Source organism: Pristis pectinata, chromosome 16 (genome assembly GCF_009764475.1).
Source record: "Pristis pectinata isolate sPriPec2 chromosome 16, sPriPec2.1.pri, whole genome shotgun sequence".
In the NCBI taxonomy this organism is placed as follows: Eukaryota; Metazoa; Chordata; class Chondrichthyes; order Rhinopristiformes; family Pristidae; genus Pristis; species Pristis pectinata.
In genome coordinates, this window is record NC_067420.1 from 37,195,882 (window position 1) to 37,213,177 (window position 17,296).

The window sequence follows — 17,296 nt, forward strand, 5'->3', positions numbered from 1 at the left end:
AGCTGTGTTCAGTTAACCCAGGACAATCTGCAATGGGACTCTCTGGTTCCAAAGCCCAGTCCAATATTGGGAATTGCTTTAACCTATAAAGCATTGAAAGGGACACAAACTTGATGGGCTATTTCTATGAAACAATTACTCCTGGGCAAGCTTTAATAGTGCTAAAGCTATCTGTCCGATAATCAAGACTATTTATTCCCACCTCTGTAACGTTAACCAATTCTAACTTTGACTCAGCTGATCTGGTGCAGGAGCCCACTCTATGCCTTTTTTACCTCTAGCCTTAACTCCCGTGCACTCCTGATTGACCTCCCTCATCCTACTCCTTACAAACTTGAGATCATCCAGAACTTTGTGTCATTTGCTGATTCCCACCAAGTCTTGTTCACCCATTACCTCTGCACTTGTTGACACACATTGGCTCTGAGTAGAGCAATGCCATGTTGTTAAAATTCCCATGGCCTTGTCCCTCTCTGCCTCTGTTACTTTCTCCAGCAGCCATATATCCTCCTGACATTCTTCCAGTTTTGGCCTGATCCAACATTAATGGCTCCATCAAGACAGCCATACCCCGAGTTTCTCAGCCCTTTAAATTCCATCCCTGAAATTCTTCAATTCTTTTTCTTCCTTTTAACTCACTTCTTCAAACTTGCCTTACTTGAACAAGCTTTTGGTCACCAGTCTGAATTTCTCCTTAGACGGCTCAGAATTATTTATCTTTTAAGGACACTCCTGGAAGGTGATTTGGGACATTTTTTTACATTATAGGTGGTATTTCAGTATAAATGTTGCAGCTCTATTTAATACAATACAGGTCAACTATCACTTTCCATTACTTTATCCATGATCAGAGAGACTCTGTAACTGCTTTAACCTCAACAAAACTACTGAATTCAAACCTTAATGAAGGCCTCATAGATGTTGAGCATTGTGAGATGATCTCCCTCTGCTACAGCAAACTTCCTGTGTTCTCTTGCCTTGAAAGGGAATGTTAAAACAACACAATAAGATATAGAGCAAACCACTGAAGCAAGTTCAACCACAGGAAAAGACAACCTGAAGCGCGACCAAACAAAACATGTGTATCTCTCACCCATTACACCACCTCCCCCAATCAAGAACCCCATGCACACACATAAGCACTATGCATTTATCTCTAATCTATTTTTAAGCACTACCCCGGCAGATGATTATTAACCATTTACAATTTCAGGTTTTGTACATTTTTTTTCCTTGATCTATTTTACAATTGTTCTCATAAATGAATCTTAATCAGCAGCTGTACTAAAAGTTGACTAATGCAGACAAAGTACAGATGACAGTGATGAGAGAAGTTCTAACTGATTAATAGGGCAGACTCAAAGGGCTGAGTGGTCTGCTCCTGGCTTTATGTCCCTATTTCTGTAAATAGGTTTTGCAATATTAGTGGCTACCCAACTTGCAGCAATCTGCTTGCTGACAATAATGGGGTCTTTTCGACAATCACTTCTGAATGACAATATTATACTTCGAGTAGATTTTACAGGATAAAAGTAATGCTTTTAGTAAAATCCAGTTAAGAAAGTATGAAACTCAAAATGTTGATAAACACTCAGTTGTAAGGGATAAATATACTTGTTCCAAAAGGCATTAAATTATTGAAAGAAAGATTTTGGTTTTGTGTAATAGTGTTACTCATTGGAAAATGTGTTAAAATATCATGTGCACAAGTTATAGTAATGTATATATAAATGGAAGTGTAAGGCTTATAAAACAATCAGAAACATCTAACTCCATTCACAAGCTTCTGAACTTTTAGAATGAAGAACCAACCTGTTCAGATTACAATCTCTGTCACTTATAGTGAAGGGGACGTTAGTAAGTTAACATCAGCACACCAACATGATTCACAATATAATGCCTCACTAATTTTATCAAAGCTGAAAAATTCATGAAAAGCATCAGTAAATGGAACAAGATCAGTTTCTTTTCTCTGTGAGAGAGAAACTATAATTTGACACCCATTGTTTGCCAAAAGCACATATTGAAGAGAGGTCATGAAAATTTAACATAATAGAAATCAGCAATGTAAATTTGCTAACCTACTTGTGGTCAATAATGATTGAGGCAAATGAAAGATGTGTGGAAATCTATGAGGTTAGGTGATTCTTTCTACTAACACAAGGAAGATAATTCTGTCCGGCTTTTACATTCTCTGGGTACTGAAGAGTAAATTTATGGTGCAACACAATGTGAAACCTTGTAAAATGAAACCGTGTGAAACCACATATGTGCCATGTGATGCTGTAGTCATTCAGCTGCCTGGTTTTATAGCTGCCTGCCTCGACCTCAGAAACAAACTCACCGGGAAACATGGCAGTTGACCAGAAAAATAACCTATTTTGCAAAAATGATCTAATTGGTAATTAGGAAATGAGGTGAGCTTCAAATATTTATAAAGCACACTGACTGCAATGTGATTTGAAGCTCCTCTGTCATATTAGAATAACTGAAAGGATTCAATAATGCCTAAATCAGATGAGTAGCTGGAGCAAGGAAACTGCTGTTTCCACTGATCTCAAGCTGGGAATGCAATCAGTGTGCTGATATAAACCTGAGCCTCATTAGTTAAGGGAGAAGGGAAATTGCCTAGAGTGATGAGAGCACAGAACTGAGCTGACTGTAATGTTCTCCACGGTCAAAGAGCCTGCTGATGATCACCACCAAGGTGACCACAAGGTGCATGCATGAATTGACGCTGGAAGATAAACCAGTTCATATAAGCCCTTATTCCAGCATGAAGCCTGTTATTGGAAAGGGATTACCATGAGGTCAGGGGAGTGTCTCGGAGGAAGGGGAATGGATGATGGGTGGGAGGGATTGCCATATCATGGGGATATCAGGGTCATCACTGAGTTGTGGAGGAGAATTGGCCTTGTGATCAGGTTGGGGGTGGGTATTGGGACTGGATGGGAGGAATGGATGTGCTTGCGGAAGAGCTATCAGCAGGGATGGGTTTTTATATTAAAGTGGACCTCCCTACTGAAGCAAGGTACCACGGGCTGGGAACTTCTGAGGCAAGTCCCCTTTAACTAACCACAAAGCATGTTTGTTGTGAAAAGTTGCTTCTACAAGAATAGTTCACACCCTCCACACCAACAAAACCGACAGAAGCAACGTCCTGGTATAAGTTGCAGGCTGCTGGGCACCCCTGTGTGCGTAGTCTTGGTAACTACATGCAGCAGCACCTAAGGAGCACAAAAGATACGGAGGGACAACTGCAGACTTTGCCATGCCGGCAGTAAGACCTGTTTTTCTTCACCTTGTTAGGGTTATATGCTAGAATACTAGAGAAACAAAAGGACTGCAGATGCTGGAATCTAGATGAAAAACACTGAAATGCTGGAGGAACTCAGCAGGCCAGGCAGCATCCGTGGAGAAAAGCAGGCAGTCAACGTTTCGGGTCAGGACCCTTCTTCAGGACTGAAGATAGGAAAAGGGGGAAGCCTAATATATAGGGGGAGGGAAAGCAGAGCAGTGATAGGTGGACAAAAGAGGGGAGGCGGGGTGGGCACAAGGTGGTGATAGGTAGATGCAGGTAAGAGATAGCGATAGGCAGGTGCGGGGGAGGAGGGGAGAACAGATCCACCGGGGGATGAGTCAAAGGTAAGGAGAGAGAGGGAAAAAAAGGGGAGAAAAAAAGGAGAGGCTGGGAAAGGGAAGGAGAGAAGAAGCGTGGTGGGGGGGGGGGGTGTGGGGAAGTGGGTGGGGACTACTTAAAGTGGGAGAGTTCCATGTTCATGCTGTTAGGCTGCAAGGCTCCAAGACGGAAAATGAGGTGCTGCTCCCCCAGTTTGCGCTTGGAACTCTCCTGGCAGTGGAGGAGGTCAAGGACTGGCATATCAGTGATAGTGTGGGAGGGGGAGTTGAAGTGACTGGCAACAGGGAGATGCAGATCGCGGTTACGGACAGAGCGCAGGTGTTCTGCGAAACGGTTTCCCTGGACAGAGGTGGTGTGGGGGCAGGTGTTGCACCTATGGCGGGGGCAGTGGAAAGTTCCCGGGGTGGGAACTAGGTAGCGATCCCTAGGTAGTGACCTAGGGAGTTGCAGAGAGAGTGGTCGCTGCGAAAGGCAGGAAGGGGTGGGGAGGGGAAGATATGCTTGGTAGTGGGGTCCCATTGAAGATGGCGGAAGTGGTGCCCCAGGATAGATTACTGGATTGTTATGCTGCCAAATCTACTTCGCCCTGGAAGAAGCAGAGGATGTATGAGTGGTTGTGGCCCACATGTGAAATTTTCTAAACCTACCGCAGCACTTTTCTGGTTTGGAGGCACCACAAACACATTCTGTATCTGCATCATGGCCGCTATGCTCAAGATCTCCTGTGAACATCCAAAATTCCCTTCAATTAAAAGAAATGGACAAGATTAGTAATTGTCACCTTTTCTATTTAGTCACAATGTCACAAATTAATAACTTTTCCAGCAGATTCTGATTTTCCTTTGATACAGCACACAATTTCCTGGTTGAGGGAGTGCCAGACATAATTAGCTTATCCTGGATGTATCAATGGAGTGCACTTGGAAACACAGTGTCATAAAAATGTCCAACGTGAGTGTGCCTCTTCTATTTAACAAGTGACTGTGAATCTTCAAAAATAAATAACTTAAGGAGAAAAGGTATGAATTTCCAAGTACATGGTAATGTACAAATACTGCATAGAGCTATACAGCACAGAGTCCTGTCCCCTTTTGGAAAAATATTGGAAAGACATTTTTAACATTATTTCATCTGTATTGAACATTGATTTACAACCTCATCCTACTACTGCAATTTTTGGGTGACCAATGATGGAATCTCGCCAGTTATCTGCTTCTGCTTGTCGTATGATCACCTTTGTCACATGAACGGCCAAGCAATCCATTTTGTTCAAATGGAAGGATCCAATACCTCCCACCACTGTTCAGTGGTTTTCTCAAACTATAGCATGTTTAAACTTAGACAAAATTAGGAGTGGTACTGTTGATCCTTCGCTTAAATTTGAGGAAGTTTGGAGTCCATTTATTCAATATTTCCATATGATATAAGCTGACCTTTTTCGGATGCCTTTCAATAACCTTTGAATACAGAGGAGCAGAGTTGACGACATAGTAATGTTTTTTTTTCTTTTTAATTTACGAAATATCAGTCCAGTTTTATTTTGAAGTTTTTGTTTTTTTTTGGTTTATTATCAATATTGTTTTTTGATTTGGGGGTTCTTCTTTCATATAATTAAATTTCATTTCTTTTCAATCTTTCCTTTTATATTTGTTCACTTAATAAGAGAGCGGGAGGTCTAGATTACTTTTTTTTACTCCTTGTGATTATATATATTAACTGTTATGATTGCTATCCTGATCTCTTTGCACCAGATGTATAATTACTAATGTTATATATATTATTTTGTACTAATTTGAAAATTAATACAAAGATTGAAAGAGTTACACAGCACAGAAACAGGCCCTTCAGCCCAACTCATCTATGCCGGCCAAGGTGCTTTCCTTAGCTATTCTCATTTGCCTGCATTTGGCCCATATCCCTCTAAACCTTACCTATCCATGAACCTGTCCAATTATTATCAAATTTATTGCACTATTATCAATTTATATTCCTTAATGCATGTTTGCAATATTAACATAATTTTGATGATTCTTTTTAAAACTTTAAAATTTTCTTTATACCGCACAGTAACAGGCCCTTGCAGCCCAACGAGCCCGCGCCGCCCAATTACACCTATGTTAACCTACTAACCCGTACGTCTTTGGAACGTGGGAGGAAACCCGAGCACCCGGAGGAAACCCACGCAGACACGGGGAGAATGTACAAACTCCTTACAGACAGCAGCGGGAATTGAACCCCAATCACTAGCACTATAATAGCGTTATGCTAACCACTACGCTACTGTGCCGCCCCATTCATTTAACATAACAAGATATAAACCTTCTGTGAAGAGATATTTATAAAATGGGCAACTGAGAGCAGTTATAGCAGGCATGGATGAAGGTTTCAGCTATGGATGAGCTGAGGAAGGGGTAGGGTTGGGCAATTTTATGGGAGGTAGAAATACTGGGTATTGGAGATGATGTGCATATTTGGTCCGACCTCATATTGGAGTCAAATATGACAGCAAAGCTGTAAATAGCCAACTCCACTGTCAAATAGTTGCCAAAGGAAGGGAGTCAGTGGGTTGGAGTTTGTGACAGGGAGTGAAGTGAACAACTTTAGTCCACCGAATAGTTGGAGAAAAATACGGCGCATGTTGGATAAAGAGATATTCTGAAAGGTTAAATTGTTAGGTTTTATGGAGAATCTTAAAGGAGGTGGGGTTCGGAATCAGAAGGAGAGATTGAGGGAGGAAGGCCTTGTTTGGGGTCTTACTAATTGAATTCATATCTCCTGATGATTGAGCAATGTAAACAGGGAACGCTGCTGGGTCAAAATTGATGGAGTGCAGCAATCTCAGACTGGGGAAAGTTTCAGAGTGAAGGCATAAACAGACTTCACTACAAGGAGGAGGATTTTAATTTCAAAGCCTTGTTGGATCAGAAGCCAGTGTAGTTCAGTAAGCCCAGGGGGATGAGAGGTGAACAGGAATTGGTGCATCAGTTCATGGGGAATATAATTATACATGTACTGAACTTTAAGGAGGTTCCAGGAGGGAGTTGGGTCAGGAGATCATTGAAGAGCAGCCCATAACATAGTAAAACTCAGCCACAGAGCTTCATAGAAGAATTGAAATAAATATTAGAAAATGGTGTTAAAATATATCATTTTTATTGGTTCAGAGCCAGGCCTTTCCTAGAGCCTGGCGACTTGTTGCAAGCTGCTCTCTACAGGTCTACTCATTACCCTTACTATAATCGTTCTACACTTTTGAACTTAAATTCTGTGTCACTTACCTCAATGCACTTTGTACTAACTCAATGTATCTGCACTGTGTAATGAATTGACCTGTACGACCGGTATGCAAGACAAGTTTTTCACTGTACCTCGGTACAAGTAACAATAATAAACCAATACTAGTTTTTCCTCCTCACCCCACCCCTAACCACCCTCCACCATCCTCACTGTTTTGAAAATTCCTCAGACTCAGTACATGGTCACATTTTACTGTTCTAACCCTGAGGCTTACCCGATTCCAGCAGCATTTTAGCAAACATTGGATTCAGTGGAAATTCAGCCATGCGTAGGCCAAGGGGGTCAGTGAGGAAGCACTGATCATTCAAACCTGTAACCAGCACACAGAAAGATCCTGCAATTAATGAAGTGATTCACAACCCATAAACTTATCCAAGGCTGTGTGGCCAACATTTGCTACATTCAATTAAGTATTTGTTCTCAAAAAACCCTGAAACATAATGACGTAGCTTCCAATTCCCTTCAGTAGGAGGTCACATAGCAGAAATGCGACATACAAGAAACACGTCAATCAGCCTTGTAAGCAGATATGGATCATGGGCTTTCTCTCCAAGCAACTTGACATGACAATGAGAGAGACTACTAACTTTTGAAATCTACATTCAAATCCAGAAAAGATACAAGTGTCTTGACATTAAGGTCTTAAATGAGTTTGGTACATTGTTCCTGACTGTAACTCCACTGTACTGAATACTTGGAATCACAGTTCAAGAAAGAGTTAACACTTGTACAGTAACTGTGATAAACTCAGAACATCTCAAAGTGCTTTACAGCCGGTGAAGTAATTTGGAAGTGTAGTCATTGCAAGAAAGGAATTGTGGAAGCTGATTTGCACCCAGATGCTCCGGTGAACGGCAATGTGATGATGATCTGATAGTCTGTTGACGATACTGATTGCAGGATAGATAAACAGTGGCTAAAATACCAATGGTAACTCCCCTGGTCTTCTTCGAAATAGTGCCATAGAATCTTTCATTTTGACTTGAGAGGGCAGACAATGCTTCAGTTTACTCTCTCACTCAAAAGACGGTGCATCCAACAGTGCTGCACTTCCTCACCGCTGCACTGGAATATCAACCTGCTCGCCGAACTAGCACAAACCCATACATTTGGTGACTCAGAACTAAAGATACTATCAACTGATCTGTCAGATCTGAATCACCTTCTCCATAAGAAAGGGCATACTTTCTTGGTCTTATGCTGAAAAAGTTCAATGTTAATGATTTTGTTGTTACATCCCCCATGTGCCTTTCTTCAGTTAAAACCCAAGCAAATGCAACAAAACCCATGTAAAGAGAAGTGAATCCTTGCTACTCTACTATTGTGTTTACAGAATAGATCCTATGAATTTTACAAATCAAAGCCTTTGATTCCAAATTAGAACAGAAGTGTAAGACCCATTAAATCTGCACCAGTCACATTTACTTTATGACTTTTCCAGCAAGACATTTCTATTTAATCTTGAATTGAATTCAATCCCAGAATTTAACATTTGGCCTCACTGCCATGCTCAGTTGCCCAGAGAGAAAGTGCATGATCCAAATCAGCTGACAAGGCTGACTGACATATTCCTTGCATGCAGCAATTCTACTAAAAGAGCTTTTTGAAAGAATGTTACCTTATTACTTTTCATGAGGGTTTCCACATTGGATGGGAAAATATACATAGCTCTGTAAGACTCAGAAGATGAAGTAAGGTCACTGAACAAGATGATAAACAAGCATTACAAACATTACCTTTCCTAAATTGGCAAATCTGTTACTTGGTTTCTGTGTCCTAACATTAATACTTACAATATCCTTGATATGAAAAGTATGCAGCAGCAATAAGAACATAAGAAATAATGATTGTAATCTATTCAGCTGCTTAAACCTGCTCTGCCATTCTGTAAAATTGTGGTAGAGCCTCCGTCTCAAATCCACTTTCCTATATCATCATATTTTCTTAGTAGTCAAATTTCTATCAATCTTAGTCTCGTATTGCACTGCACTGCTGCGGCAAAACAACAAATTTCATGACATATAAGTCAGTGATAATAAACCTGATTCCGATATACAAATGACTGAGCATCCACGGCCCTCGGAAATAGAGAATTCCAAAGATTCACTGCTTTCTGAGTAAAGAAATCTCTCCCCAGCTTGTACTAAATGAACAAATCTGCATCCAAAGACTCTGATCCCTGGTTCTAGATTCTTCAGGTGGTGGAAACAGCCCGAATGAGATCACCTGACACACTTCTAAACTCCAGTGGATGTGGGCAAATCTTACTCAATCTCACTTCAGGGGAAGCTTCCTCATCCCAGGAATCCATCTGGCCGTAATCAGGTTGTGGGCAACAATAAAGAAACTAACTGATTATCAAACACAGTGAAAGCAACTTTATTTTGTCACAGACTCCATTTGTCTTCCCTTGGGAAGATGAATCAATCATCAGGTAACAGACTACAACCATAGAGTGATAGAGTAATACAGCAAGGAAACAGGCCCTTTGGCCCACCTGATCCATGCTGACCAAGAAGCCCCATTTGCCCGCGTTTGATCCATAGCCTTGCACGGATACACCAGAGAGCAAGATGTTCAAGATGAAACAAAAGCAGACAATGCTGGAAAAGCTCATCAAATCGGGCAACATCTGTGGAAAGAGAAACAGCCAACGTTTCAGGTCTGCAACCCTTTGTCAGAACAGATTTGGCCTGCTGTGTTGAGTTTTTCCAGCAGTTTCTGCTTTAGTTTCAGATTTCCAGTTTTTTTTTGACTTCCAAGATACCAAAGCAAGAACAAAATAATTGCCCTTGAATATATCGAGCAGGATATCTTCTGTCGTATTTCTTTTTCAAAATTGTGATAAGATAAGATCTTTATTAGTCAAAAGATGAAATTCTAAATACATCCTTACCTCCTAGTGCATAAAGCAGCTCTAATGCCTGGACCATTGACTGAGCTGGGGGAGGCTGTGAACAGAACAGAGAATACACTGGTGTTTGCCTTGTTTCATGGCTTTTGCAACCTCACAATTAATATAGCACACCTATACTTAACGTCAGCTATATAAAGTAGTAGAATTCTTATGTTTGTAGGCAATGAAGGATAGTGGTAACAATTTATTTTAAGAATGTCACCAACACCTCAGCCACAGCGTGCTGTTATCTGCATCAGGATCCACACTTCAGCGCTGGCCTACGCACCTCTCATAGTAACAGATATGCCCTACACATTTCACAGCAACATTCTGACATCCCCTGTACCTCTCAGTGTGAGGTTCTAATATTCACCAAGTCTTTCACTTTAACACAACACACATTTCACTGTGATGTTCTGGTATGCCTCACTTCCAACACGATAACACTGTGATATGCCCCATAAATTTCACTGTGAAACTCTTTGATTTGGCTCCCCACATCTAACACCCTCTGGTGTACCCTGCCTCCCTTCTCTGCAAGTCTGACATGCTTCACCTTGGCACGTGAAATGGGTCACAACCTCACTACTTAATGTTGAAGTGCCTTTCATCCTCATTAGTGCACTCTAGTATTAGCCTCACATTTTTCATTGTAAAACTCTCAAATATTCTTGATACCATCCAGCGGTACTCTCCCATTTGCTTCTTTGCCTCTCTGTAACTATAATACTTGACACAGTAACTTTCCCTCCAAGTCATGAGAATCAACTAACTTTAGATACCTTATCCAAAAACCAATAGACCTTTCTTAACTAGACGGTAGGTGCCAAAAGTCTATTTAGTTTTGAGAGCAACCCAACAACCATAAAATCAAACTTATTAATAAGTTGAGAAATTTTTAGTGAGGAATGGGGACATGGGTCTTTTTTTGTTAACTATACATTGTCAAATGTTTGCAGGATGCTCTCAGTAAAAAAAACTCAAACATCCCTCTAGCTAAGAAGAGCAGTGGTAAGTCCATAAACAACCTCCCCACTTCTGTTTCTCCCTTGCATTCATCCCCTCAATTTTCACTTCTTTTTGTTTCTTTGAAGATATCCTTTCATTCCGCATCTGCAGTAAGAGGGGAGAGGCCATTTAGACGGTGCCTTCTAGTCAAAAGGTAGGAATTTGTGACAAGGGATTTCAAATAAGCAGAGGCACAGGGCTTCAAGACAGCACAGACACTGGTGGAGAGTATTACTCCAGTGAATGAAGTGGACCAATAGCAACATTAGTTGCTTGATGGCACTGGAAGGCATATATTTGTCACCTTAACCTTTCCGCAATCATTGTGGCTTTAATAACAGATCAATAATGATCTTCAATGACTGAAGTCCAAGGGTAACTTTCAGCACAAATTATGCCTCACAGGTTGCTGGATTTCTTTTTATTTATTCATTCATGGGATGTGGATGTTACTTGAAATGCTACTCTTCATTGTCCATCCCTAATTGCTCCTCAAATGAGGAGGTAGTTTAGAGTCAACCACACAGGGAGGTCTGGAGTCACATATGGGCCAGAGCAGGGAAGTACGGCAGATTTCCTTCACTAAAGAACGTTAATGAACGAGATGAAGTTTTATGACAATCCAGTAGTTTCATAGTTACCATTGCTGATTCCAGATTTAATTCTAGGTTTTCTTAACTTTTTTGAATTTAAATTCCCCAGCTGCCTTGATGGGTTTTGAAAACGAGCTGCTGGAGGAACGCAGCGAGGTCAGGCAGCATCTGTGGAGGGAAATGGACAGCTGATGTTTCAGGTCAAGACCCTTCCTCTGGCCCAAAGCATTTACTGTCCATTTCCCTTCACCGATGCTGCCTGATCAGCTGAGCTCCTCCAGCAGCTTTTTTTTTTGCTCCAGATTCCAACATCTGCAGTTACGTGTGTCTCCGTGATGGGGGATTTGAACTTGAGTGTCAGGATCAGTGATCCAGACCTTTGGCTGTTGGTTCAATAACATGATCCCAATGCTGCTGTACCACAAACTAGACAATAAAAATTCCTATTCCTCTGGTGGCACGGTGTATAGTAACATAGCAAAATTCAGTAGATGTTGGAAATCTAAAAACAAAACATTAAATGCTGGCAAACACTCAGCAGACTAGTTAACACCTGTAGAGAGAAAATCAATGGGGAGTTAATCAGTTAAGAAGAGTGCTTTCTGGTACAACTCTTTTTTCCTCTCACCTAATGCTGAGTGTTATCCAATATTTTATTCCTTTACTTTATACAGTGTTATATACTGTTGCTTATTTACAGCAAATTAAACCTTTTTGAATTCACTGTAACTTGTGCATCTGGCATATACACCTCTTCAATGAGAACATTTTGTTGAGAGTTTTCTCAGTCCTACGAACTGCAAGGTATCAGCACACACTGGTGCATCAGTACAGAAGTGCCACTGCCAATACTAAGTCAATTACCTTAATGTCAGAGGGCAACTTTATAATGTCCTTTGCCAGTCTAAAGACAGAGCTGCCTTGGAAATGGAGCTCTCGCTTCTTACATCATTTCCTGATTCAAAGCTACCTTGTACAGTCAGCCAGTTGAACTGCAGCATGCTGCTCCCGAGTTAATCTTATGAGCTGCGACAAATTCCTCTTCACAGCTTAATCCATAAACTTCATATTTCAGTTTTCGAGCCTCATGCACAGGATTATGTTCACTCGATAATAAATAGATGTTAGGTCGTGATACAGTAATTACTTACAGAGAGAAAATTAAATCTCAGCACATTGTCAATGCCCAGTGCTTTCAGCTGAAGGATGACTGGGGCAAGGTTGCTGCGTTGCATCTCTGGCACTGTGGATTCCGGAAGCTTCTCAAATGTCTCCTCTAAAGTCACACAGGCATAGCAAAAATCAGTTAATGTTCTAAAGTCTGCAATTCAAACTCTGCCACGTTGAATTCTATTTTGTTTTCTATGCAGCCAGGGCAAAGGAAATTACTTCATTGATTTAATCCCAATACTTACTTCAGAACATGGAATATTGTTACAGAAGTTGCATAGGGAAACTGTAAAGTACTTTATACATTTCAGCAGTCTGATTCACTCTCCCGAGAGCAGGATCCAACAAGTGACAGCTAAAATTCCCATCCTTACACTTAAGTCCCTCTGGGATCATGTTGCTCCTATTTCTGTTCTTTAAGTAGACAATTTGGTTCAGAAGACATAGGGGTACCTTTATTTACTGGATAAGGCATACAAGAGCATGGAGGTTATGCTGGAAGTGTATAAAACAACAGTTAGGCAATAGCTAGAGTACAGTATTTAGTTCTGGTCATGACATTATACCACCAGAATGCACTGAGGAGATGTTGATGGGGTTTGAAAAAATTAGTTAGGTGAAGAGATTGGCTACTTTGGGATTGGCTTCTTTGGAAAAGATTGGAAACTTAATTGAAGTGTATAAATTGATGATAGGCCTGGACAGGTTGAACATGGAGGACGCATTTCCCTAAGCAGAGAGGTCATTGAGGAGAATGGATTACATTTGATATTTCACAGATGATGGCAGAGATCTCAAGCTCACTTCCTAAATGTGGGGTGGAGGCAGAAACCTTCATCATATTTAAAGTGCATCAGAAATGGCACATGATGTACCTGTGGTCTTCAAGGCTATGGACAGAACACTGTGATTCGTCTGAACTGCATTACATTGGGTGGCATGGACACAATGGGTTATATAGTCTTCTTCTGTGCTCATTCATTTGAAAGGGACTGTTGACCTTGATTAAAATAGTAGTTTCTTTTTCCCTGAAACTTCATTTTAATATTTTTTATTAATTTAATTGTGTTTAAGCGTTTACTGGACATTTTTTTGTTTTTCATTTGTTATATTTTTTCATTTTTATTTCAACTTTTTGAAGTGTCCCCGATCATCCTAGTTGTTACTATTAACCTCCTGGCTTACATGACCCAATTTCACATTCAAATCAGGTGAGCGTCAGAATTGTTTTAAATAATGCTCTGCACGGATATTTTCTCACCTGTGCACAATCTGTAGCACTTCCCCGAGCGGTTTCGACCAGCACGTCCTGCTCGCTGTGCTGCAGATGCCTGGGAGACTGGAGTTACCACAAGAGACTCGATACCTGTCCTGGGATTGTAGGCTCTCAGCTTCACAAAGCCACAGTCGATGACAAAAACTATCCCATTTATAGTGATTGAGGTCTCTGCTATGTTTGTGGCCACCACTATCTGGAGAGAGAAGTGAAAAAAAATATACCAGTGTTGTACCTTTGCAAATAGGTATAAAAGCCATAAAGTCATGCTAAACCTTCATAATTCGTTGGTTTTACTGCAGTATCGAGTCCATGAGTGCAGAAGAGGTTTATTAGAATGATACCAGATATAAGTGACTCCAGCTACGTGGAATGACTAAATAAACTGGCATTGCTTTCCCTCGAGCAAAGAAGGTTCAGACGAGATTTTAGAAGAGTTGTTCAAAATTATGAAGGGTTTTAATGGCATAAATAAGAAACCGTTTTCACTGGCAGGAGCTTTGTTAATTAGAGTGCACAGATTTATGTGAATTGCCAGAAGAATTACCAAGAGAACTTTTTTTTATGCAGCAAGTTGTTGTGACCTGGAATGCACTGTCTGCAAGAGTGATGGAAAAACACTCATGAATAACGTTCAAAATAGAATACATAAATGTGAAAAGCAAAAGGTACATTGAAGGGCTATGAGGAAGGAGCAAGGGAATGGGACTAATTGGATCGTTCTTTCAAAAAGCGGGCACAGGCACATTAGGTCAAATGCCCTCCTTCTGTGCTGCATCATTATGATCCTCTGATGGTTTTCTTCTGTTAATATTTTAAAGTATTAAAAGGTACGGTGCCATTTTCAGCTACAGTGGTACACTTTGCAAAGAAATAAGGGAACTGAGGAAAATGGAGTCAGGACATGATCGTGCTGCTGAACTAAAAGAACAACCATGAGTTTTATTGACTTGTGATGCAATTTGAGGGGCCAAATAGCCTTATGTTGTAACTGGGAACTGCCCGCGTGTCTTGTTCAATAAAAAAAAACAGAAAATACTAATTAAGCTACCTTTTCTCTTTTTTAATGTATTGTGGTGTTATCCTCAGCCTTCTGATCAGCTGCTTTGGCAAAAGTGAGATATTGGCTGAAAATTGTGTTCGTTTAAAATTATTCTAAAGCCATCCTTATCTGTCTAAGATTTGTAACTGGATCAATGAAGTGTTAGTAGTGTCTGGGTTCAAGTCCCACTTCAGGACTTCAACACATTATCACGGTTGACAACTAAGGGAGTACTGCACTATCAGAGGTGACTTCATTCTGAGATGTTAAATGAGTTCTCATTTATCTATTTATGAAGATCAGAGCATTTTTCAAATAAGAGCAGGGTCAAAAGTCATCCATTAATAATGACACCAAAACAGATTAATTGGACTTTAAATGAAAGCACCTCATGGGACACTGCTGAAGTCAAAGTGGATGCCATATTTGTCTACATAATAATATTGGCAAATGGGGTTTAACGTGGGAAAGTATGGGCCATGTACTCTAGCAAGAGGAATCAAAAGGCAGGCTATCATCTAAATGGAAAGAGGTTGCAAATGTGTAGAATACAGAGGCATCTGGGTGTTCTTGTGCATGAACCACAAGATGTTGGCTGGCAGGTGCAGCCAGTAATTAATAAGGGAAATGGAACATTATTGTTCGGGCATCGGAGTTTAGAAACAGGGAAGTATTGCTATAATTGTACAGGGTGTTGGTTAGGCCAGACCTAGAGTACTGTGCATCGTTTAGGTCTCCTTATTAAAGATAAGCATTTACTAGCATTGTAGACAGTTCAGAAGAGATTAACTAAGCTAATTCCCAAGATGAAAGAGCAGCTAAAGAAGTTGGACCTGCATTCTTTGGAGTTCAGAAGAATGAGGGGGTGATAGTATTGAAACGTACGAGATCCTAAGGGGTAGTTGTCAAGCTGTTTCTGCCAGTGGAAGAGTCTTGAAAGAAGGGACATAGTTACGAGATAAGGGGCAGTCATTTAAAACTGATGCATCTTAATTTCTTCTTGCAGAGCAGGATGAATCTCTGGAATTCTCTATCCTGGGGGGTTATGAAGGCTAGGTCTTTGGAGGAATGTTTAAAGAGGAGTTAGATACATTTTTGAATGATTGGGGATCTGAGGGCCATGGGGAACTGGTACAGAAGAGGAGTTGAGGCCTGGAGTAGAGCAGCCACGATCATATTTAATAGTGGGGCACATTTCAAGGGCCAGGTGGCCTACTCCTGATCCTATTTTTTTTGTGTGACCACACTTCTGAAACAAAAAAAATTTGTGTGCGTAAATATAAATGCAAATATTTCTTCCTTTCAAGGTGAAGGACACTCGCAAGATATGTTGAAGAGGACAGTTGATGCCTTTTAGTTTTTGTTTTAATTCATTCACAGGATGTGGGCATTGCTGTCAAGACCATCATTTATCACCTATCCTTAGCAGCCCATGAAGAGGTGATAGTGGTTGGCAACCTTCTTGAGCCACTGTAGCACTTTTTTTTAATGTATTATTTTAGTCAACAAGCAAAGGTAGACCATTCAGAAGATAGCACATTGCCACCAGATTAACTTTGGTCTTAGATAGTGAGAAGGGAAAAGCAAGAACTGTATCTGCCACACAAAAAAAACCATGGATGATTAAAGAGGTAAGGAACAACTGAAAACTAAAAGCATACAAAAATCCAAAAACTAGCACAAGTCCTGGCACCTCAGAGTGAAATAAAAACAACAAAAGATGACAAGACAGGCAGTGAAAAGCACAAAGAAGGAAGTGTCAAATGAAACCTTCTGGGGATATTAAAGTAAAAAAAAAATACACATATTAGAATCAAGTGACGTTCAGGAGTAATGCTCCTTGAGGTTTCATGGCTGCTTGATTATACAAGAACACAAGAAAACAGAAGCAAGAGTAGGCTTCTCAAGCCCGAGCATGGCCGATCTGTGTCAGTTTCAGCTCCTCTTCTGAGCTAGTTCTCCATAATCTTTCATATATTTATCTACCTTCACCTTAAATATAACTCCACCAGCCTCAAGGGGCAGAGAATTCCAGAGGGGGTGATGGGAATGTGTGGATTATAAATGGGTTAAGATAAGATTAGTGTGAAAATGGATGCTTGATGTCAGTGTGGACTCGGTGGGCCGAAGGCCCTGTCTCTGTGCTATATGACTACGAATGGGGAAAACAGCGGCAAATGGATTTCAATGGGTGCAAATGCGAGCATCCACTTTAGTCCTAAAAAAAAGGACAGAACACAGCACTCTCTGCACATTATGTACCTTCAAGCCTGTGGATAGAAAGTTATGGTTTATCTAGATAGCTTTTGTTTAGTGGTGGCATTAGCATAATGGACTGAACAGATGCCTCCTGTACTGTAAATGTCTAAGA

General features: G+C 40.6%; 1 protein-coding gene across 1 annotated transcript in view; it reads right to left on the reverse strand.

Moving 5' to 3' along the window:
* dhx35 (DEAH-box helicase 35) overlaps positions 1-17,296 on the reverse strand; it is a 52,658-nt gene that overhangs the window by 8,063 nt on the left and 27,299 nt on the right. The window contains exons 12-17 of the mRNA XM_052031349.1: positions 13,869-14,079; positions 12,589-12,713; positions 9,834-9,888; positions 7,152-7,247; positions 4,288-4,382; positions 900-977 (exon numbers count right to left, since the gene is read on the reverse strand). Of these exons, the coding sequence (XP_051887309.1) occupies positions 900-977; positions 4,288-4,382; positions 7,152-7,247; positions 9,834-9,888; positions 12,589-12,713; positions 13,869-14,079 (660 nt within the window). The remainder of the gene's footprint in view (positions 1-899; positions 978-4,287; positions 4,383-7,151; positions 7,248-9,833; positions 9,889-12,588; positions 12,714-13,868; positions 14,080-17,296) is intronic.